Genomic DNA, 15,655 nt, shown 5'->3' with positions numbered 1-15,655 from the left:
CTAGGTGATAGGACGCAGGGTCGCGTGTCTATAACAGTAGGGTGTAAGCTCCAACAATTCAATCACCTTTCGAATCTTCATTCTACCCCTCAAGTGCCTTCGCTCCGGTCCCGCCGTCTGCGACGTCCCTCCCTCCGCTTCGTCCGAGCTTCGTGTCCAAGATCCATACCTTCCATCACGCTCCGATCCGTCAGGTGAAGATCGCGATCGTGGATCCGATCGAGGTGGGTCATGGTTGATCTGCGCCTGGTTGCTTCGATCCGGCTTCGTCGCGTCGCCCCCAGCTTTGCGAGACTTGTCCTCGGCCGACGCTAGGTAAACGCGACGTAGATCACCCTCCGAGTCCGATCCGTCTGATCCCGTGTCCGATCCAGACTCCTGGCTCGCGATCTGCACTGCACGCACTGCCCGCTTGGTTGCAGCAGCTGGTGCGGAGGTCGGAACCTTCTGACGATACTTCGATCCAAAGGCAGATCGCTTCTGTCTGCTCTTCGCGCGCTCTCGAGCGCGCAGGACTTCCTCAAGATCTTCCGCGTCCGCAAGCCGGAGTAAGGTGAGCTGATCGGCCAGTTCCGGATCGCCCCGTGTCTCGATAAAGTGTTCGACATGTTCTCGGCGGGCCTTGGAATCCCCGTCCTTGATCTTCAATCTTGCACATAGAGCCGCCACATTCAGTCGATAGAGGTACTCCAACGGCGATTCATCCGATCTCTTGCGAGAATGATAATACTGCCAAGCGACCGATACTCCCAGGCCACAATACTGGATCTGGAAACTCCGGAGTAGATCGCTCCACTTGTTCCGCGTCGATCGGCCCAGCTGGCGGTACCAGTTCTTCGCCGGGCCCGTCAGTAGATCAGCGAAGGTCAGGCACTTCTCTTCGTCCGTAGCCTGATCTCGCAGGAACTCCGATTTCACCTTGCTGACCCACGAACGGGCGCGATCTTCGTCCTGATCCTTGCCACTGAACTCCTTGAGATCGGACATCGCCGAGATTCGCACGCGCTGGATCAAGGAGGACCCAGTGGATCCCGAGGCAGCGGTGGCCACCACAGCAGGGGCCGAATGCGGTAGATCAATGTCGTCCGGATCGTATTCCCACTGAGAGAGATCTTGATCCGGCGATCCGGCTGATTCCATCTCCACGTCCCGCGATCCAACGTTGTCGTCGACCACTGGAGTAGGTGTTACCACCGTGGCCTGTTGTTCCTTCAGAAATCGAGTCATCGCAGCCTGGAAGTAAGACTCCAGTCTGCCATTCGACTCATCTGATCCGGTGGCACTGGTGGTCCGATCGGTCGACTTGGGTTTCTGCTTCCGAGGTCCTGACCGCATGCGTTCCTGAAGTTGACTCCGTGATCGCGCGTCCAACATCGCAGATCCTGAAGGGCCGAGGGTCATCCGTTGGGGTTCAGACGACGTATCCGATACATATTCCGCTGCGGAGACATAAGGTGACGACGATCGGTACCCAGTGGACTCCACTCGCTGCGATGACACTGGAGCCGGCGACACTGGATCTGGCACCTTCGGGTCCGGACTGTCCGCGATCATGTCGACCAAAGGTCTCAACTTGTCGACCAATGTCTGGATCGCTGTCTGGATCACATCGAGATCTTGATCGAAATGATCGTTCGCTTCAAAGGCGCCAGCCATGAAGCCGGCTTCCTTCAACAGCCCGAGTAGGTTCTTCACCGCCATCAGCTTGTTATCCGTCACTCGGGGGGGGCCGAAATCGGACCCTTCGGGTCGTCGATCTGCTCTGGCCGCACGATCACCATGACAGGATCTTGACGCAAGAAATCTCGCAGTTCCTTCAAGTAATACTGGCGATCCAGGTCAGCCTCAGACCAGTCGAGCGCCGACGGTCTGGGATCTTCGTCGTCCAAGCCTGGCGCTCTCAGCTTCTTTCTCACGATCTGGGTCTTGTCCGCGATCGCGTCCAGGTAGCTCGGATCGAGCCTGATCGGCGAGTCAGCGAACGCGTATCGGTCCGATCCCGCCTTAGTGTGTTTTGTTAGTGAATCTCGGTTCGCACCAAGATCCACCGGGGTCCCCGAAGGGACCTGGGGAGGATGTTGAGGTTTGTCTTCTAGATCTGTCTCCAGATCGCCCTCGATTCCGTCGACAGAAGTCCTCCGAGCACTCTGTCGATCCGCGGATCTCGTTTTGTTCAGCAGCGTCTTCGTCGATCCGATATCCGACGACGCCTCTTCCCCTGGTTCTTTCTTCACTCGCGCATCTTCTACGGACTCACGGTGAAATCCCTGGTTCGAATCCGGGCACGCGCACCATTGTTGTGTAGCGGGATCGGCCAAAATCTGGTTAAGGCCTGATCGAGCTTCCCACCAGCGCCCAGACACCGACTAACGGAGGGGGTCCCCCAACGATCCGTGATCGGCTGAACTTGTTCTCACCTTGTGTACCCGTCGGCGGGCTGGATCTGCTCTCTCAGGGCTCCGAAGATGCAGCACTTGGTGAAGATCGAGTGTCTTGGCGTGTCGCGGGGATAGTTTGTGGAGCAGCGCGCTAGTCTTCGCTCTGCGTCCGAGTATACGCTCCGATCGAGGGTTCTTCGCTTCGATCGGTCGGCCTGGAGTAGATCCAAGGCCTGTAGTTGCCTTTCCGGGTGTGTTCCTTCCTTTCCTGAGTTGCTTGCCGCTTCCTATAGCGGGATCGAGGTCGATTGAGAGACGCAGCGATCGCCGGCCAAGCAGTATCCGGTCGATCGAGGACTTGCACACGAGAGAAAGATCACTAGAGTAGGTCAAGCTGGCCAATGTATTAATCCAGTCTTAACCGTTCCGCTAGTTCACTACCCGAAGTGTCAACGCTTGCCGAGGCCAATGTAGCTCTTGGGACTTGACGACTTGAGAGCACTTGTGGTCTTCTGTGCAAATTGCGTTCTGATTTATGTTTAGCTGATCTCTCTCTACCGCTGCCATCTCACCTACCATCCTACAACCAAACGATTACTGGATTCTTGCCCTGGCTTCGCCCCCATGTGCTTCCCATCCGGGTCGATCGGCGATCCACGATCGGCTCCCAATCCACGATCGACCCCGATCCACGATCGCCTCCTGATCCACGATCGATCCCGATCGGCGATCGGCGATCAACTCCCGATCGATGACCTGTGCGAGTTGCCGTGCGCTGCCGATCCGTCCTCTTCTGTCCTCGGCCGCCCTAGATCTGCGAGATTGGTCGTCGATCCGGGCTTGGGTCTACGTCGAATCACGCCGCAGTCCAAGCGCGATCGCCCGTAATCTGTCTTGACATATGTGTTGCCTTACGCGTCGACGTTATCCAATCGCTTGAGATCTCTCGATAGACCCTCTTGATCCGCGACCGCAGCCTGATCCCTGCCTATCGTTCTGCCACCATGTCGCTTGATGTCATCGCAGTTGGAAATTCTTGTTCGGTGCTTCACCACACGTCGGCTTCAGTGGATAGTCGGACCACGCTGCGTGGTCTCGCCGCCGCCACAGGTATCCCGCGGACCCAGCTCTTCCGGCGCTTGCAGGAGCGAAGCGTGGTCAGGCGAGTCACGGTTGTGCCGAAGCCGCTGCTCACGCCGGAGCACATGGCGCAGCGCCGTCAGTTTGCACGGACTTTTGTGACGAAGATTCATGGTAAGAGTTTTGACTGTCTAGTTATCTGTTACGAGTAATATATGCAATGCCTGACGATATGTAATGTAATGTCTGTCATTTAGGTGATCGCGGATACCAATTCGATGGCATGCAGAATGTGGTGCATGTTGACGAAAGGTGGTTCTACGTCCACCGGAACCGCAACACTACCTTACTAGCGACGAGCCTGCGCCGCGCGCCGTCACCAAGAACAAGAACCACCGAACAAAGGTAATGGTTTTGGTGGCGGTCGCGCGGCCACGGTATGACGAGTACCAGCGCATGACCTTTGACGGAAAGGTGGGACTGTGGCCCGTGGTGGAGACCAAGCTGGCCGTCCGCAGCAGCACGAACCGCCCGAAGGGTACTCCGGTCACGACCCCAGTCGAGATGACGAAGGACGTCTACGAGCGCATGCTGACACAGCACGTAATCCCCGCGATCAAGCGAGTTTGGCCAGGTAATTGTTTTGCAACGTGTTTTATTATGTTTTATGCTGACTATTTTTATTACGACTATTTTTATATATAGGTAAGGAAGAGGTGATCGTACAGCAGGACAACGCCCCGCCTCACCGCGCCTCCGAGCGGACTGCAGTGAAAGCAGCAGCTGCATCGGGGGGCTGGTCGATTAAGTTCGCCAACCAGCCGCCGCGAAGCCCTGACTTCATCGTGCTCGACTTGAGCTGGTTATGCTCGCTGCAGTCGCTGCAGTACAGAAAGCAGACGGGTGACGTCGACGGGCTCATCGCGGCCGTGAATGCCGCGTTTGAGGAGATGTCAAGTGCCACCACCAACAAGTGCTTCCTTACGCTGCAAAGCGTACTTGAGGCATCTATGCTGGCTGGTGGTGGCAACAGCTACAACATCCCACACCTGAGAAAAGATGCCCTGACCAGGAATGGTAGCCTGCCTCGCTGTTTGCCGTATTCGGCTGAGGCGGTTGCGGCTTTCGATGATTTAGCCTAAAACGTCGGTTTGGTAGCGGTAATATTAAGCCTAAATATTACCTTCAATCTGATTGGTCTGTCACTAATAGTTCAATTTGGTCAATGTATATTTGTTTTTCGGACCGAAGGTAGTACAGTGACACCTCCCTAAATGAACCCCTCTAACTGACCATGTGTTCCCTATCTGGTTAGGGGTGTAGCTTTTTATCGAGGAAACGACGTCTGCTCATCGAGGAAACTCTGAAAAGTACGAAAATCGAGGACCAATGATGCCTTGGCGATTTGTCGAGTAATGTTGTCACTTTAATAGCAGCCAGCCATTGCATCAAGTCGATCAAGACACTTCCCGCGCCCGCTGCCACTGCTCTCACCACGTTACACGCTCAAGGTAAGACCGCCGAAGCTTTCACCTTGTTGTGGTGTGGTAATTCAATAAAATCCTCCTCTACCAAAAGGTATTAGAGACACCAACAACACGCTAACCCGCAAAGGTAAGCGCTTATTGGATCAAAACCTGAAGACCAGGAACGATCCCTTACACCGGGTCGGTTGCAAGCGCCTCTGTGCACCTTAGGTTATCTTCGGTCAACCCAAAAACCTGTACCACTAGCCACGAGCTAAGGCTAGGATACTATGTAGCGCTTTCGCGCAACCCCACTGCAGTCCTTCAAAAAGGAAGGGTACCGGCGTGTTAGGCCTTATACAGGGGGACCAAGGTAAAACCTCGGTAGGTAGACTAATACACTCAGGGATACTCCAATCCCACAAATATATACCGAACGATACTCTAATACCGTTCCTGCCTCTCCGGCCACGCCAACTCTTGGCGCTGCCAAGGAAACTCTCGGTCAATGCACGATAAGCTCCCCGACAGGCATCCACACGCAGCCGAGCGTGTCCAGGCACTACAATAAGCTAGCTACACTTACCGAAGTCGGACTTGACCCTTGTTGGCTTTGGGGGAAGACTGTCTTTTTATTACTGAGTTTTCTGAGGCCCTGGGGGCCTCGTTCTGGCCATCCTATGATGAGTCCTATGTCCCTATACAAATATCTAGTGTGAACGATCGCAATAAGGCGATTTCGGACACATCAAATGACGACCGCGGCTACGCTAATAAGTGCGGCCGAAGTACGTAACTAAATGCATCTGTACCTAAAAGTGGGTACCATGAAGCCTCGTTCGGGGTTCTATTAGGACCCGACGAGGCTTCGGCCACTGCCTGTCACTCTACCGAGGATAATGTCATCATCCAATCAGAAGCAGCCATCTCCGTCTCTCGCTTGACCTCGCCTTGATCGCCCCTTGATTGAACTTGATTGTCGGGCTGGCGGGTCAATAGCGTTGGAAACTGCCACTTTCCAATACCACAACTGCCGCCGCCACGACGCGAGCCTCCCACGCTGGTGAGCGTCTAGGCGTCCTCAGTTCTTCGACTCCATGGCTCCTCCGTCGCGTGCATTTGCCGACGTGGCTGCCGCTGCTCTTCGGGCTCTCCAGTGCTCCGGACCGGTACGTTCGTCGCTCCTGCTGCTCCTGACTGTCATTCGGATCCTCGTTGTTGACTCCATCTCTTTCTTGATCATCTCAGGGAGCTGTTGATGTCGCCACCGACACTTCGGGTCGTCGTCCGGCGCGCCAGGCTCGTTCGGCGGGTGCCCCCGCCCCTATCGTGTGCCCCCAGCCCCGGCCGCGCCTGCATGTGACCCTACGCTCATTCCTGCCGCCTCCGGGACCTCGGTCGACCCTCCACCGGCTCCTCCAAGTAGTCCTGAGTCTGCTGGTGGGGCGACCGAGACTCCCTCGCCGGCAGTTCCCAGTGAAGAGGCTCCCGACTCGCCGCCGACACCGCCGCCAAGCGCCAGCGCTCCACCGTCGCCAACTCCCGCGCCTTCGGTCACGTTGGCAACTCGCGGGGCGTCGGTGGGGGGGGCGAGGCAGCTGTCGCGCCGGAGCTGGTGCTGGCCCGGCCGAGGTTCCTCCGACAGCGGTCGTCTTGGGCGAGCAGCAGATGCTGGAACTCGCTCGTCTCGTCGTGGGTGTTGCCCGTTCACCTCCAGCTCGAGTCAACGCTGCTCTCGACCGCAGCCTGCAAGCTGCTACTAACGTCGGTGAGGTGCTGGCTGCCGCCGTTGCTCCTCCGCGTCTCCCTCTTGCGGAGGCTGATGAACTGGTAGCCCTCCGCCGCGAGAACGACCGGCTGCAGGCAGAGCTCTCCGACGCCAATGATAAACTCGCTGAAGCGATGAACCTGCGGACCAAGTCGGACTACTTCCTCGTCTCGGCCAACTCCGAGTGCGACCAAGCTCTGGACCTCGTCCAGGACATGCGCGTCCAGCTCAGCAACGCTAGCGCTCAGTTGATGCAAGCGAACGCGGCCATCGCTCACCACGCTGGCGTCACTCAGTCGTTGGAGAAGCGGACGCTCGTTGCTGAGGCCGATTCGGCCGCTGCTGTACGTCGGAACACCCAGCTCCACGAGCGTATAAGTGCAAGCCTCGTCACCTACAACACTCAGTTGGAGAGGCTTCGGAAGCAGTTGGCCGACCGCGACCGAGCAAACGTCATCCCCGCACGCATTCAAGCGTTGACGGACGAGAACAACAGCTTGTGGCGAGCGAATTCTATCCTTCGTCGGCACTCGGCAGCACACGGACTCGACGTCGACACCTTGGCCCTGGCCTCAGCCGGCATCTCCGCCGCAGAGATTGATTGGAATCTTCTCGGGCTGTCCCCACCGACGGTCACTGTCGAGAGTCCACGCCATGACGAATCCTCGTCAGAGGAGGGAGAGGAGTCCAAGACGACCGACGTGCCGATGGCTGAGTCCACCGAGGCTACGTCCGCTCCCGCTGCTTCGGTGAGCGCTTCTGCTGGTTCCCCGGTCTCCACTGAGTCGTCATCGCGCAAGCGGGGTCGGCAAACCGAGTCTGCTTCCGTCGGGAATACGGCATCCCAGCCTCCTCCTCACAAACGCTTCGGCAGACCGTCAGTCGACCTGAGGGCCAGGGCTGCAGCGGCCGCCGCGCCATCTAGTCATCGTTCGGCATCAGGAGAGATTTCCCCGCCTCCTCGGTCGATGGTGCGTCCAACGACGGCTCGCTCAAGCTGGTTGGAGGCTACGAACACTCAGACGTCCCCTTGTATCCTCGGCTGGCCCGTCGCGCCTCGCCTCCCTCGCCAGCCCCAGCCCAGCAGCAGGAATCGTCTGACGTGGAGTTTGGAGGGGGTATGAGTCCTAGCGACACTTCACAAGATGACCTTGAGCCCGGCGAGATTCCGGGGGTGTCGGCCAGCGCTCAGGGTGTTCAAGGTTCTGCTACCGAGCCTTCCGGTACTGTCATCGAGGTTCCATCCGAGGTTTCGCCTTCGGCGGCGACTTCCATTCCTTCGCCAGTCTCGTCTGGTACAGCCGGCGTCGGCCGTGCCCCTCGAGAATCGGCTGCTGGGGTCACCGAGGACTCTGGCGGCCCGCCAGACCGTTCACCTAGCGGCGAGTCGCCTCATAAGTCCGAGACTTCCAAGGACCGCGCAGCGTTGATCCTGGAGATGTTCGGCCCCGACGAAAGAGAGGAAACCTCGGTGGCGCAACCTGTCGCTCCTTCGGAGGCTCCTTCTCCTCTGGCTGCCGCGACCGGGGCTCCTGTAGCTTCACAAGCGGCCACCGTGCCACTCCCGAGTCGACTCCACACTCGTTCGACCTCTGTTCACGCTCGGGCGATGGTAACAGCAACGGTGACAGCTTCACCGAGGGCTGGACCTGCGTCGATTGCCCCAGCAGTGGTTGACGCTTCCGACGTAGCTCCTGGATCGCGTAAGCTCAGTGGTCTTGCTACCCTGTTCTTGGAGCCGGGTTTCACGGCACCCGGAGCTTCGGAATGCTGGCATTTCATCCAAAACGCCAGTGTCCCCCTCGTCTTCGAGGACGACTTGGTCGCCCCCAGTTCAGTGGATGGAATCGTGGAGTTTGGCTTGTGGACGGATCCTGCTCACCCCTTCCAAGTGTTGCGCCAGCTTTTCCCAGACGAGCCTTGTTTGATCGATACGACGGGTTTTCCATCCTCGGTGGCTATATCCCGTCGTGCAACTGGTCGGGCTCTTCTCGTTCGCCTATGGCGGCAGTTCCAGGGGTACTCCTACCACTCCACAGAGAGGGGCGACCTTGGTTTCGCCTTGTGGGAGCGTCGCTACTGGATTAGGGGTAAAGCTGTCAAGGCGTATATCGACAACCTCGCCAGCACCCTCGGTCAGCGCAACGTGCAAGTCCTAGCGCTTCGGCAAGCGTGGTCCAAGTACCACCGAGAGCGCAGTGATCGTGCAGATCGCTTGCGAGACCAGATGCTCCACAAGGTGTGGAATGGGGCCATTACGTACGACGGACAACCTCCACAGCACCGCACCGAGGTTTTGCTGGAGCCGTCGTACCTGCAATACTCGTTCGAGGTGATGGAGTGGGTCCCCACTACTACGACTGGGCCTCCGAGGTGGCGGACGTGGGTGCCCGCGAGCCGTGGCGTAACTATTGGTTCCAAGCGCCGGCAGACCACCCCTACAACACGGCTTTTGCCCCTTGCAACGACGTCCCGTTGTTTGTCCCCAACGGATCGACTCGGGAAACCGTGACGTCGTCGGTCGTGGTCGAGCCTTCTCTGCGGACTTCGATGGTGGTCGCTCCATGGGTGGCCGGACTCGTTCACTTAACACGTAACGTGCAGATTCCAGTAACTTTCTTCGTCTGTCACTGCGAGCTGGATAGCCCTCGCAGGCAGTTCAATCATCATCTCCAGTAGCCTCGTTCGCCTGACATCGCGGGCTGGATCGCCCCCGCGAGCAGTTCAATCCTCGTTGGGGCGCAGAATTACTCCTCGTCGGCCACCTGGACCAATTGCAAACGTCGGTCGCTTCGCTTCCGGCGTAGGTAATCGTACAGGAGGCCACCGCACGAGATTGGACGCTGGTTCCCATGTCGGCTCGTCATAGCCGACCCACTTCACCTTGAACTCTCGGACGGCCCGGTGAGTGCTCGTTGACAACGGTGTCCGGTCATCGAGGATAGTCTCGACTTCATACTCACCGTCCAGGCGGTCCGGCTCAAAACTGTCTTCAGGCAGTAATTCCTCGTCGAAGTCAAGACGAGTGTCTTCGGTGACCTCGCGAGCCAAACGAACCCTCGGTCGGCCTTCGAACTCGTCCACTGACTTGAGTCGTGAAACATTCACCACCGGGTAGAACCGGTATCCACTTCGGTCGGGTAATTCCATCTCACACGCAAATTCGTCGACCTTCTTCTTCACGCGGAACGATCCGTGCCACCGATGTGCTAGTTTCTTGGTCAGTCCTGGTCGAACCCGCTCCATGTACAGCCACACTCTGCTCCCGGGCTGCAAAGAAAACCTCGTTCTTGTCACTGCAGCTCTACTATGGTCAGGGGAACTCGGTGCCCCGTCGACCGAGGTTCTATTCTCGTTGACGCCTGCCATGGCTTCCTTCTCCTTCCTGCCAAGCGACGCATTGTGCTCTTCAGCTCTCCGAGCCTTTTCCGCGGCTTGGTACTCCTTGGCCATCCTCAGGGCGATTTCCTGCTGTCGGTTGACCTCTCGGCGCCATGCTAGCGCGTCAGTTTGGCTACCGAAGCCTCGTTTGAGTGACGAGGACATTGCCTTGAGCGTTGACTGTGCATCCCACCCATGAACGAGGTAAAACGGAGTTTCCTTCCTCGTCGTATCACGGGAGCTGTTGATGGCGAAGATCAGTCTTTCGGCGATCTCGTCCCAATCCTGCTGTAGTGGGTCTTCAGCGTATACGCGGACTGACTGCATGATCGTCTTCACCGATCTCTCCTGCTGGCCGTTGGCCTGCGGGCGGTAGCTCAGGGTCGCTCTCGACCGAGACTGCATCATTTCCGCGAAGGCGTGGAAGACCTCGCTCATAAATCGAGGATCTCGGTCATGACGGATCAATGACGGTGCTCCAAAACGTCGGTAGACACACTCCTCGAAAGCTTGCGCAACGAGTAAGGCGGTAGTGTCAGACATGGCTTTGCCCATCGCGAATCCCGTGAACGAGCATTGGAATAGCAGAAGAGCCGTGTTGCCACGGCGACTCTTCGGTAGCGGTATCACGAAGTCCATAGAGACTAGTTGGAAGGGTCTCTCGGCTAGGATGTTCCCTGGCGAGTACCCGCGGAACTGAGGTCGGCTCTTACTTGAACTGCAGTCAGGGCACGACTTAACGTGTTTCTCCACATCGGCATACTGGCCGATCCAGTAATAGTCTCTCGCCGCTCGATGTAGCGTACGGGTAATACCTTGATGACCGCCTTCAAGTGAGTCATGGCAGCTTTGCAGGACCTCTTGGATCATCGTTGTGGGCACCACGAGTCTCATCTTCAACTCGGCTTGCTCGCCGTCACTTGAACGACGGCTCGTTCTTGTGTAATATAGCACATCCTCCTCGCTCAACACAAATTGGTCCGCCATTTTCCATGCATCCCGTGCTGCTCTGTATCCAATCTTCGCATCATCTCCGGAGCACTGCCTTCAGATTCGACCACCGTAACTCTTCATCTTGAGCGGAGGCGATTCTCCTTTGGCGTTCTTCCTGTACTACCAGCGGGTCAATGTCTTCTGCGTTCGGTGGGGCTGGTGACGTCTCGGCACGCAGCGGTGAAGCTTCTGCTTCATTCTGAGAATCGTTCGGCACACCATTGGCTTCTACTCGGTGAGATGCGTCTCCCTGATCAGTGACCGAGACTTCATCTGCAAACCGGACGTGTTTCTCCTTTGCTCTCGTTTGACGTCTGGTCATAACAGCTACGTGTCCGGGTTCAGTCTCGTTCTGCCGTCTGCGGTCGGTTTCTCTTCGCACAAAATCGAAAAAATTCTTGCTATGAGGTTTGGCAGAAGCTACCACGGCCCATACTGTGTTGGCCGAGGGTATGTCCTCGACGACGCACCCGTCAGCAGCCTCGTAGATGACTTCAGCGATACGGTTCAGCTTCATCAGCTCTAATACTCGGTCGTCCGACGATACCACCGTAGATTCCTTGCACTCGAGAGTCTCGCTTGCCAGAGGGTCGGCCGCAGCGTTAAACTCTCTCACCACATGCAGGTACTTCACCGACCGAAGCTTGGCCGTGAGTTCTTGGTGGTGGCTGAGTTGTTGCAGCAATGACTCCTTCCGACAGGCTATCACCCTAGGGCTTGCTGGATCGCGAGCCTCGAGTCGCCAACGACAACTAGATCGTCGGCTCCATGCTGTAATGCAGCAGAGACGCCGTTGTTCATCCCGGTGTACTCAGCGAGGTTGACCGTGGTGTTCTCGAGGTAAGCGCTCGCAGCAAGCACTACTGTCCACTCTGGTAGCTTCCATAGTATCCACGAGCAACTGCCGTATCCACCGTTCTTCTCGGTCTTCGCAGACCCGTCAAACGACATAACGAAGCCTCGGTAGGACCGCGGTAGGCGTGCGTAGAGCAGATGCGGGTCCAAACGAGCAGTTGGTGACCCTCGTGTCCGGGGTGTGACCAACGCCAGTGACTTATCCAAGTCAACGAAGTTCGTCAAGCCGGGTTGAAGTAGCTGAGCAAACGAACAGTCGGTTTCTTTGACTCGTTCGACCAACAGGTGCCACGGCGACAGCAAGACGGCGAACTGGGTAGCCCAACCGAACAATTTCTTGGACTTGTGGACCCAGTCGAGTGTCGAAAACTGAGTGTAGACCCGGATTCGCTGTCCAACGAGTTGAGTATAACACACCTTCAGTATCAGCAGAAGCGCGAGGACCTCTTTCTCGGCCGGGTGATAATTCATCTCAGCATCCTTCAAAACACGTCCGCAGAAGCGAACGGGGTGTAGTTTGCCCTCGTGCTCTTGCATCAACGTGGAACTTAGAGCCCGCTCGTTGGCGAACAACATGACATGCACCTCCTTCTTCCGGTCGAAGTGTCGTAGTATCCGTACTGCCGAAACCTTCTCTTGGAGCATCGCGAAGCTGTGCTTGGCCGCGGTGAGGTCACCCCCGGGCTGGAAGTCCTCGTCCTTAAGCTGGTAGGGGGTGGCCCAATAGGCCGCGAAGTCTTGGATGAAGCGACTGTAATAGTTGAGTGCTCCAAGGAAGGGCTCCATTCCTTTCCTCGTTGACGGGAACGGAAGCTCGGCCACCCCAGCCAGCTTCTTAGCGTCCGGTCGGATACCTTCTGCCGAGACTTCGTGGGACAGGAAGTCTACCTTGGACTGCACAAAGATGCTCTTCGTGAAGCTGATACTAATACGGCACTCTTCAAACCGTGCCAGCAATCGGTCTAGCGTCGCCAAGCACGACTCGAAAGTCTCGGCACCGAAACAGATATCATCCACGAATGACCGGCGACTGAATACTGGTGTCAACGAGGAGTCATCGGGCTCCCCGTTGGCGAACATGTCGGCGATAGGGCTGTTGACCAGTTCGGCTACAGCTCCCTTACCAAGCGAGTTGTCTCGGTCGGCCTCGAACTTGGTCCGGAATGGCTTTACCGTGCCAGTCGAAGCCTCGTTCACCCCAGCATGAGCTTTCTTGTCATGTTCTTCAGCTAGACGCATGCGCTCCGAGAATTTTAAACCATCCTCCCGTCGGTTGGACGAAGCCCCAAAGCGCGTTGTCAATCATGCGTTGATAGATCATCGGTGCGTTCTTCAGGCCGAAAGGCATACGCAACCATTCGAAGTGCCCCAGTGCGCAGACGAAAGCAGAGATCTTCCGAGCTCGTTCGGTCATCATAATGGCCCAGAAGCCGCTAGCGCCGTCAAGCGAGCAAAACCACAAGTACGCCTCCATGTCCGTCAGCAAGTCATCCACCAGGGGCATGGCGTACTCCATAATCTCGGTGATCGCATTAACGAGTTTGTAGTCGATACACAGGCGGATATCCACCCCATTCTTCTTCAGGACGATGACGATTGGCGACGCCCATGGGCTGTCCGAGAAGGAGATACGCCCGGCCTTCAACAGACCCTTCAGCAATTCGTACAGCTTACCGAGGAAGCGAAGCGGGGTCCGCCGAGCCTTCTGCTTGATTGGCGCATGCCCCTGTACATTGATGTCACACACGACCCCGTAGGCTGGAGGCGGCAGGGCGTTACCGCTCGCAATCATGATCTTCTCGTGGCTCTTCAGCACATCGACCAGGGCCGTCTGCTGCTTCACGCTGAGTTCGTCACTCTGGACGTTTTTTTGCCCCGAGTAGTCCAGCGTCGTCTCCGACGCTTCGGTTAGGTTCGGCAAGAACGCCAGCTCTTGCGCGTAGTCGGTAAGCTCAATCTCGTTCGCGACGTGCTCCGAAACGTCGTTCACGGTGTCATCACCTTCGCCAGACCCTTCTGCAACCATGGCATGCATGACCGAGATATAGGTCGCCTCCAGTAGCTGCTCGGGGTCGTCGATCGCACTTAGATCCGAATCATGGAATTCAGTGTCGGCGTCAGCGGTGGAGGTTCCGGCTTCAGTAGGAACGTCGTTAGGCCCTGGGTCGTGTTCACCCCAGTCGACTTCGCTACTACACACCGCAGCCGACGTTTCCTCTGGCTCCAGGCTGGACGCAGCGGTCCCTGTTGGCAGGACATCCCATGTAGTTGTCTCGGCCACTGCTACCACGTCGCGGTCATCCTCCGAACCGTCGTTCGTCACGCTGTCACCATCACTCAGCTCATCACTGGCTTCCGATGCCTCAACCGAGGCGTATGTCGCTCCCTGGCCGGTGGAATCAGCACCACTGTTCGGATTCACGGGCAGGCAACCCGCTCGGCTAGGCGGCGAGTCTCCGGGTACGTCCGAGTCATACGACGCGCTGGCCTCGTCGTCCGAACCATCGTTCGACCCACCAGCACGATCTACATCGGTTGTATCAGCTCGAGCGACATCGACCGAGCCTTCACTGACCCTGGGGCCGTCGTCGTAGCCATGTACATCGGGTGACGAGTACTCATCATCCAACGGAGCTTGTTGACGACCTTCTGGCCATGGCGGTGCATCCGGTGGCCTCGGCAGGATCTTTCGCGGCGTCGGGTAAGTTCGGCGCTCGACCGCAGGCGGCTGTTCAGCCAACCATTGCTCGTAGAGACGACGTTCTCGTCCTTGCAGAGTCTCATCACGACTCGTTGAATATGTTGTCAAGACTGATGTGACGACGCCCCGCCAAGCGACCGTGTGACGCGAACGCGTCATCAGTGAGGTCGGCGTGACCTTCACTGTGTGGTACCGAAATCATTCAGGTGATTACGGGACGATGATTACGTCACGGTGATTACGCCAAGATTGTGGGTACAAGATGGGCATCGACGTGGCGTTCTCTGATTGGATAAGGTAACTGTGTATCCAGTAGAGAATCCAGTAGGGTGTATCCAGTAAGAGGTACCCAGTAGCAGGCTTAGAGGTAGCACGCGGTTGCGAACTAAGGACCTGAATCGAATCACTTTGCATTTTGCCAACTACTGCTCAAGTGTTCTTCCTTTTGGTTATGAGCCCAAGCCCCGTCTTCCCTGACCAAGACCCCGACTACGCCTTCGCCATGGACGCCGCCCCGACCGCGACCGCCCGCATCAACAAGTTCGACGGAACCAACTTCCACACATGGAAGTTCAAGATGCAGATGGTGCTGGAGGAGCGCGAACTGTGGGAAGTGACGAGTGGGGAAGTGAAGCTCGAGCAGTGCACGACCGCGGCGGACCAAGCGACGTTTCGCAAGAAGTCGCGCAAGGCGCTGACGATCGTCTGTCTCGCGTTGGAGGACTCGCAGCTGCCGCTGGTGCGGTCGGCGAAGGACGCGCATGATGCATGGTCAAGACTCGAGGGACACTTCGAGAAGAAGAGCCTGGCGAACAAGCTCTTTCTTCGTCGACGGTTCTCCACGACAACGATGGACGAAGGTGATGATGTGCTGGAGCACATTAACAAGCTCAAGACGCTGGCGGAACAGCTCGACGCGGTCGGCGCTCCGGTCAGCGAGGACGACTTGGTAATCACGCTTCTTGCCAGTCTGAGCGAGTCGTACCAGTTCCTCATCACGGCGTTGGAATCGCGTTCCGACACGCTGACGTGG

The 15,655-nt window shown here is 57.3% G+C and overlaps 3 protein-coding genes across 3 annotated transcripts in view; 1 reads left to right on the top strand and 2 right to left on the bottom strand.

The window, feature by feature from the left end:
- Positions 1 to 2,295, bottom strand: PHYSODRAFT_330841 (hypothetical protein; the record flags this gene model as incomplete). The annotated part of the gene is made up of 3 exons (XM_009527546.1): positions 1 to 1,718; positions 1,742 to 2,252; positions 2,287 to 2,295. 3 exons carry the CDS (start codon positions 2,293 to 2,295, stop codon positions 1 to 3), a joined length of 2,238 nt encoding a protein of 745 aa, XP_009525841.1.
- Positions 2,296 to 6,288: 3,993 nt separating this feature from the next.
- PHYSODRAFT_498675 (hypothetical protein) lies at positions 6,289 to 7,816 on the top strand (the record flags this gene model as incomplete). Its single annotated transcript, XM_009527545.1, has 2 exons — positions 6,289 to 6,477; positions 6,590 to 7,816. Coding segments are annotated over 2 exons (1,416 nt in total), but the record flags the coding sequence as incomplete, so codon positions are not given.
- Positions 7,817 to 15,155: 7,339 nt separating this feature from the next.
- The window catches only part of PHYSODRAFT_504264 (hypothetical protein), a gene marked incomplete at both ends in the record, with an annotated part of 5,167 nt that continues 4,667 nt past the window's right edge, over positions 15,156 to 15,655 (bottom strand). The window contains one exon of the mRNA XM_009527544.1: positions 15,156 to 15,177. Coding sequence (XP_009525839.1) covers positions 15,156 to 15,177 — 22 coding nt within the window. The remainder of the gene's footprint in view (positions 15,178 to 15,655) is intronic.

Source organism: Phytophthora sojae, assembly GCF_000149755.1.
Source record: "Phytophthora sojae unplaced genomic scaffold PHYSOscaffold_4, whole genome shotgun sequence".
In the NCBI taxonomy this organism is placed as follows: domain Eukaryota; phylum Oomycota; class Peronosporomycetes; order Peronosporales; family Peronosporaceae; genus Phytophthora; species Phytophthora sojae.
The sequence above is the reverse complement of the archived record's forward strand: the minus strand, read 5'-3'. Positions and strand labels throughout refer to the sequence as shown.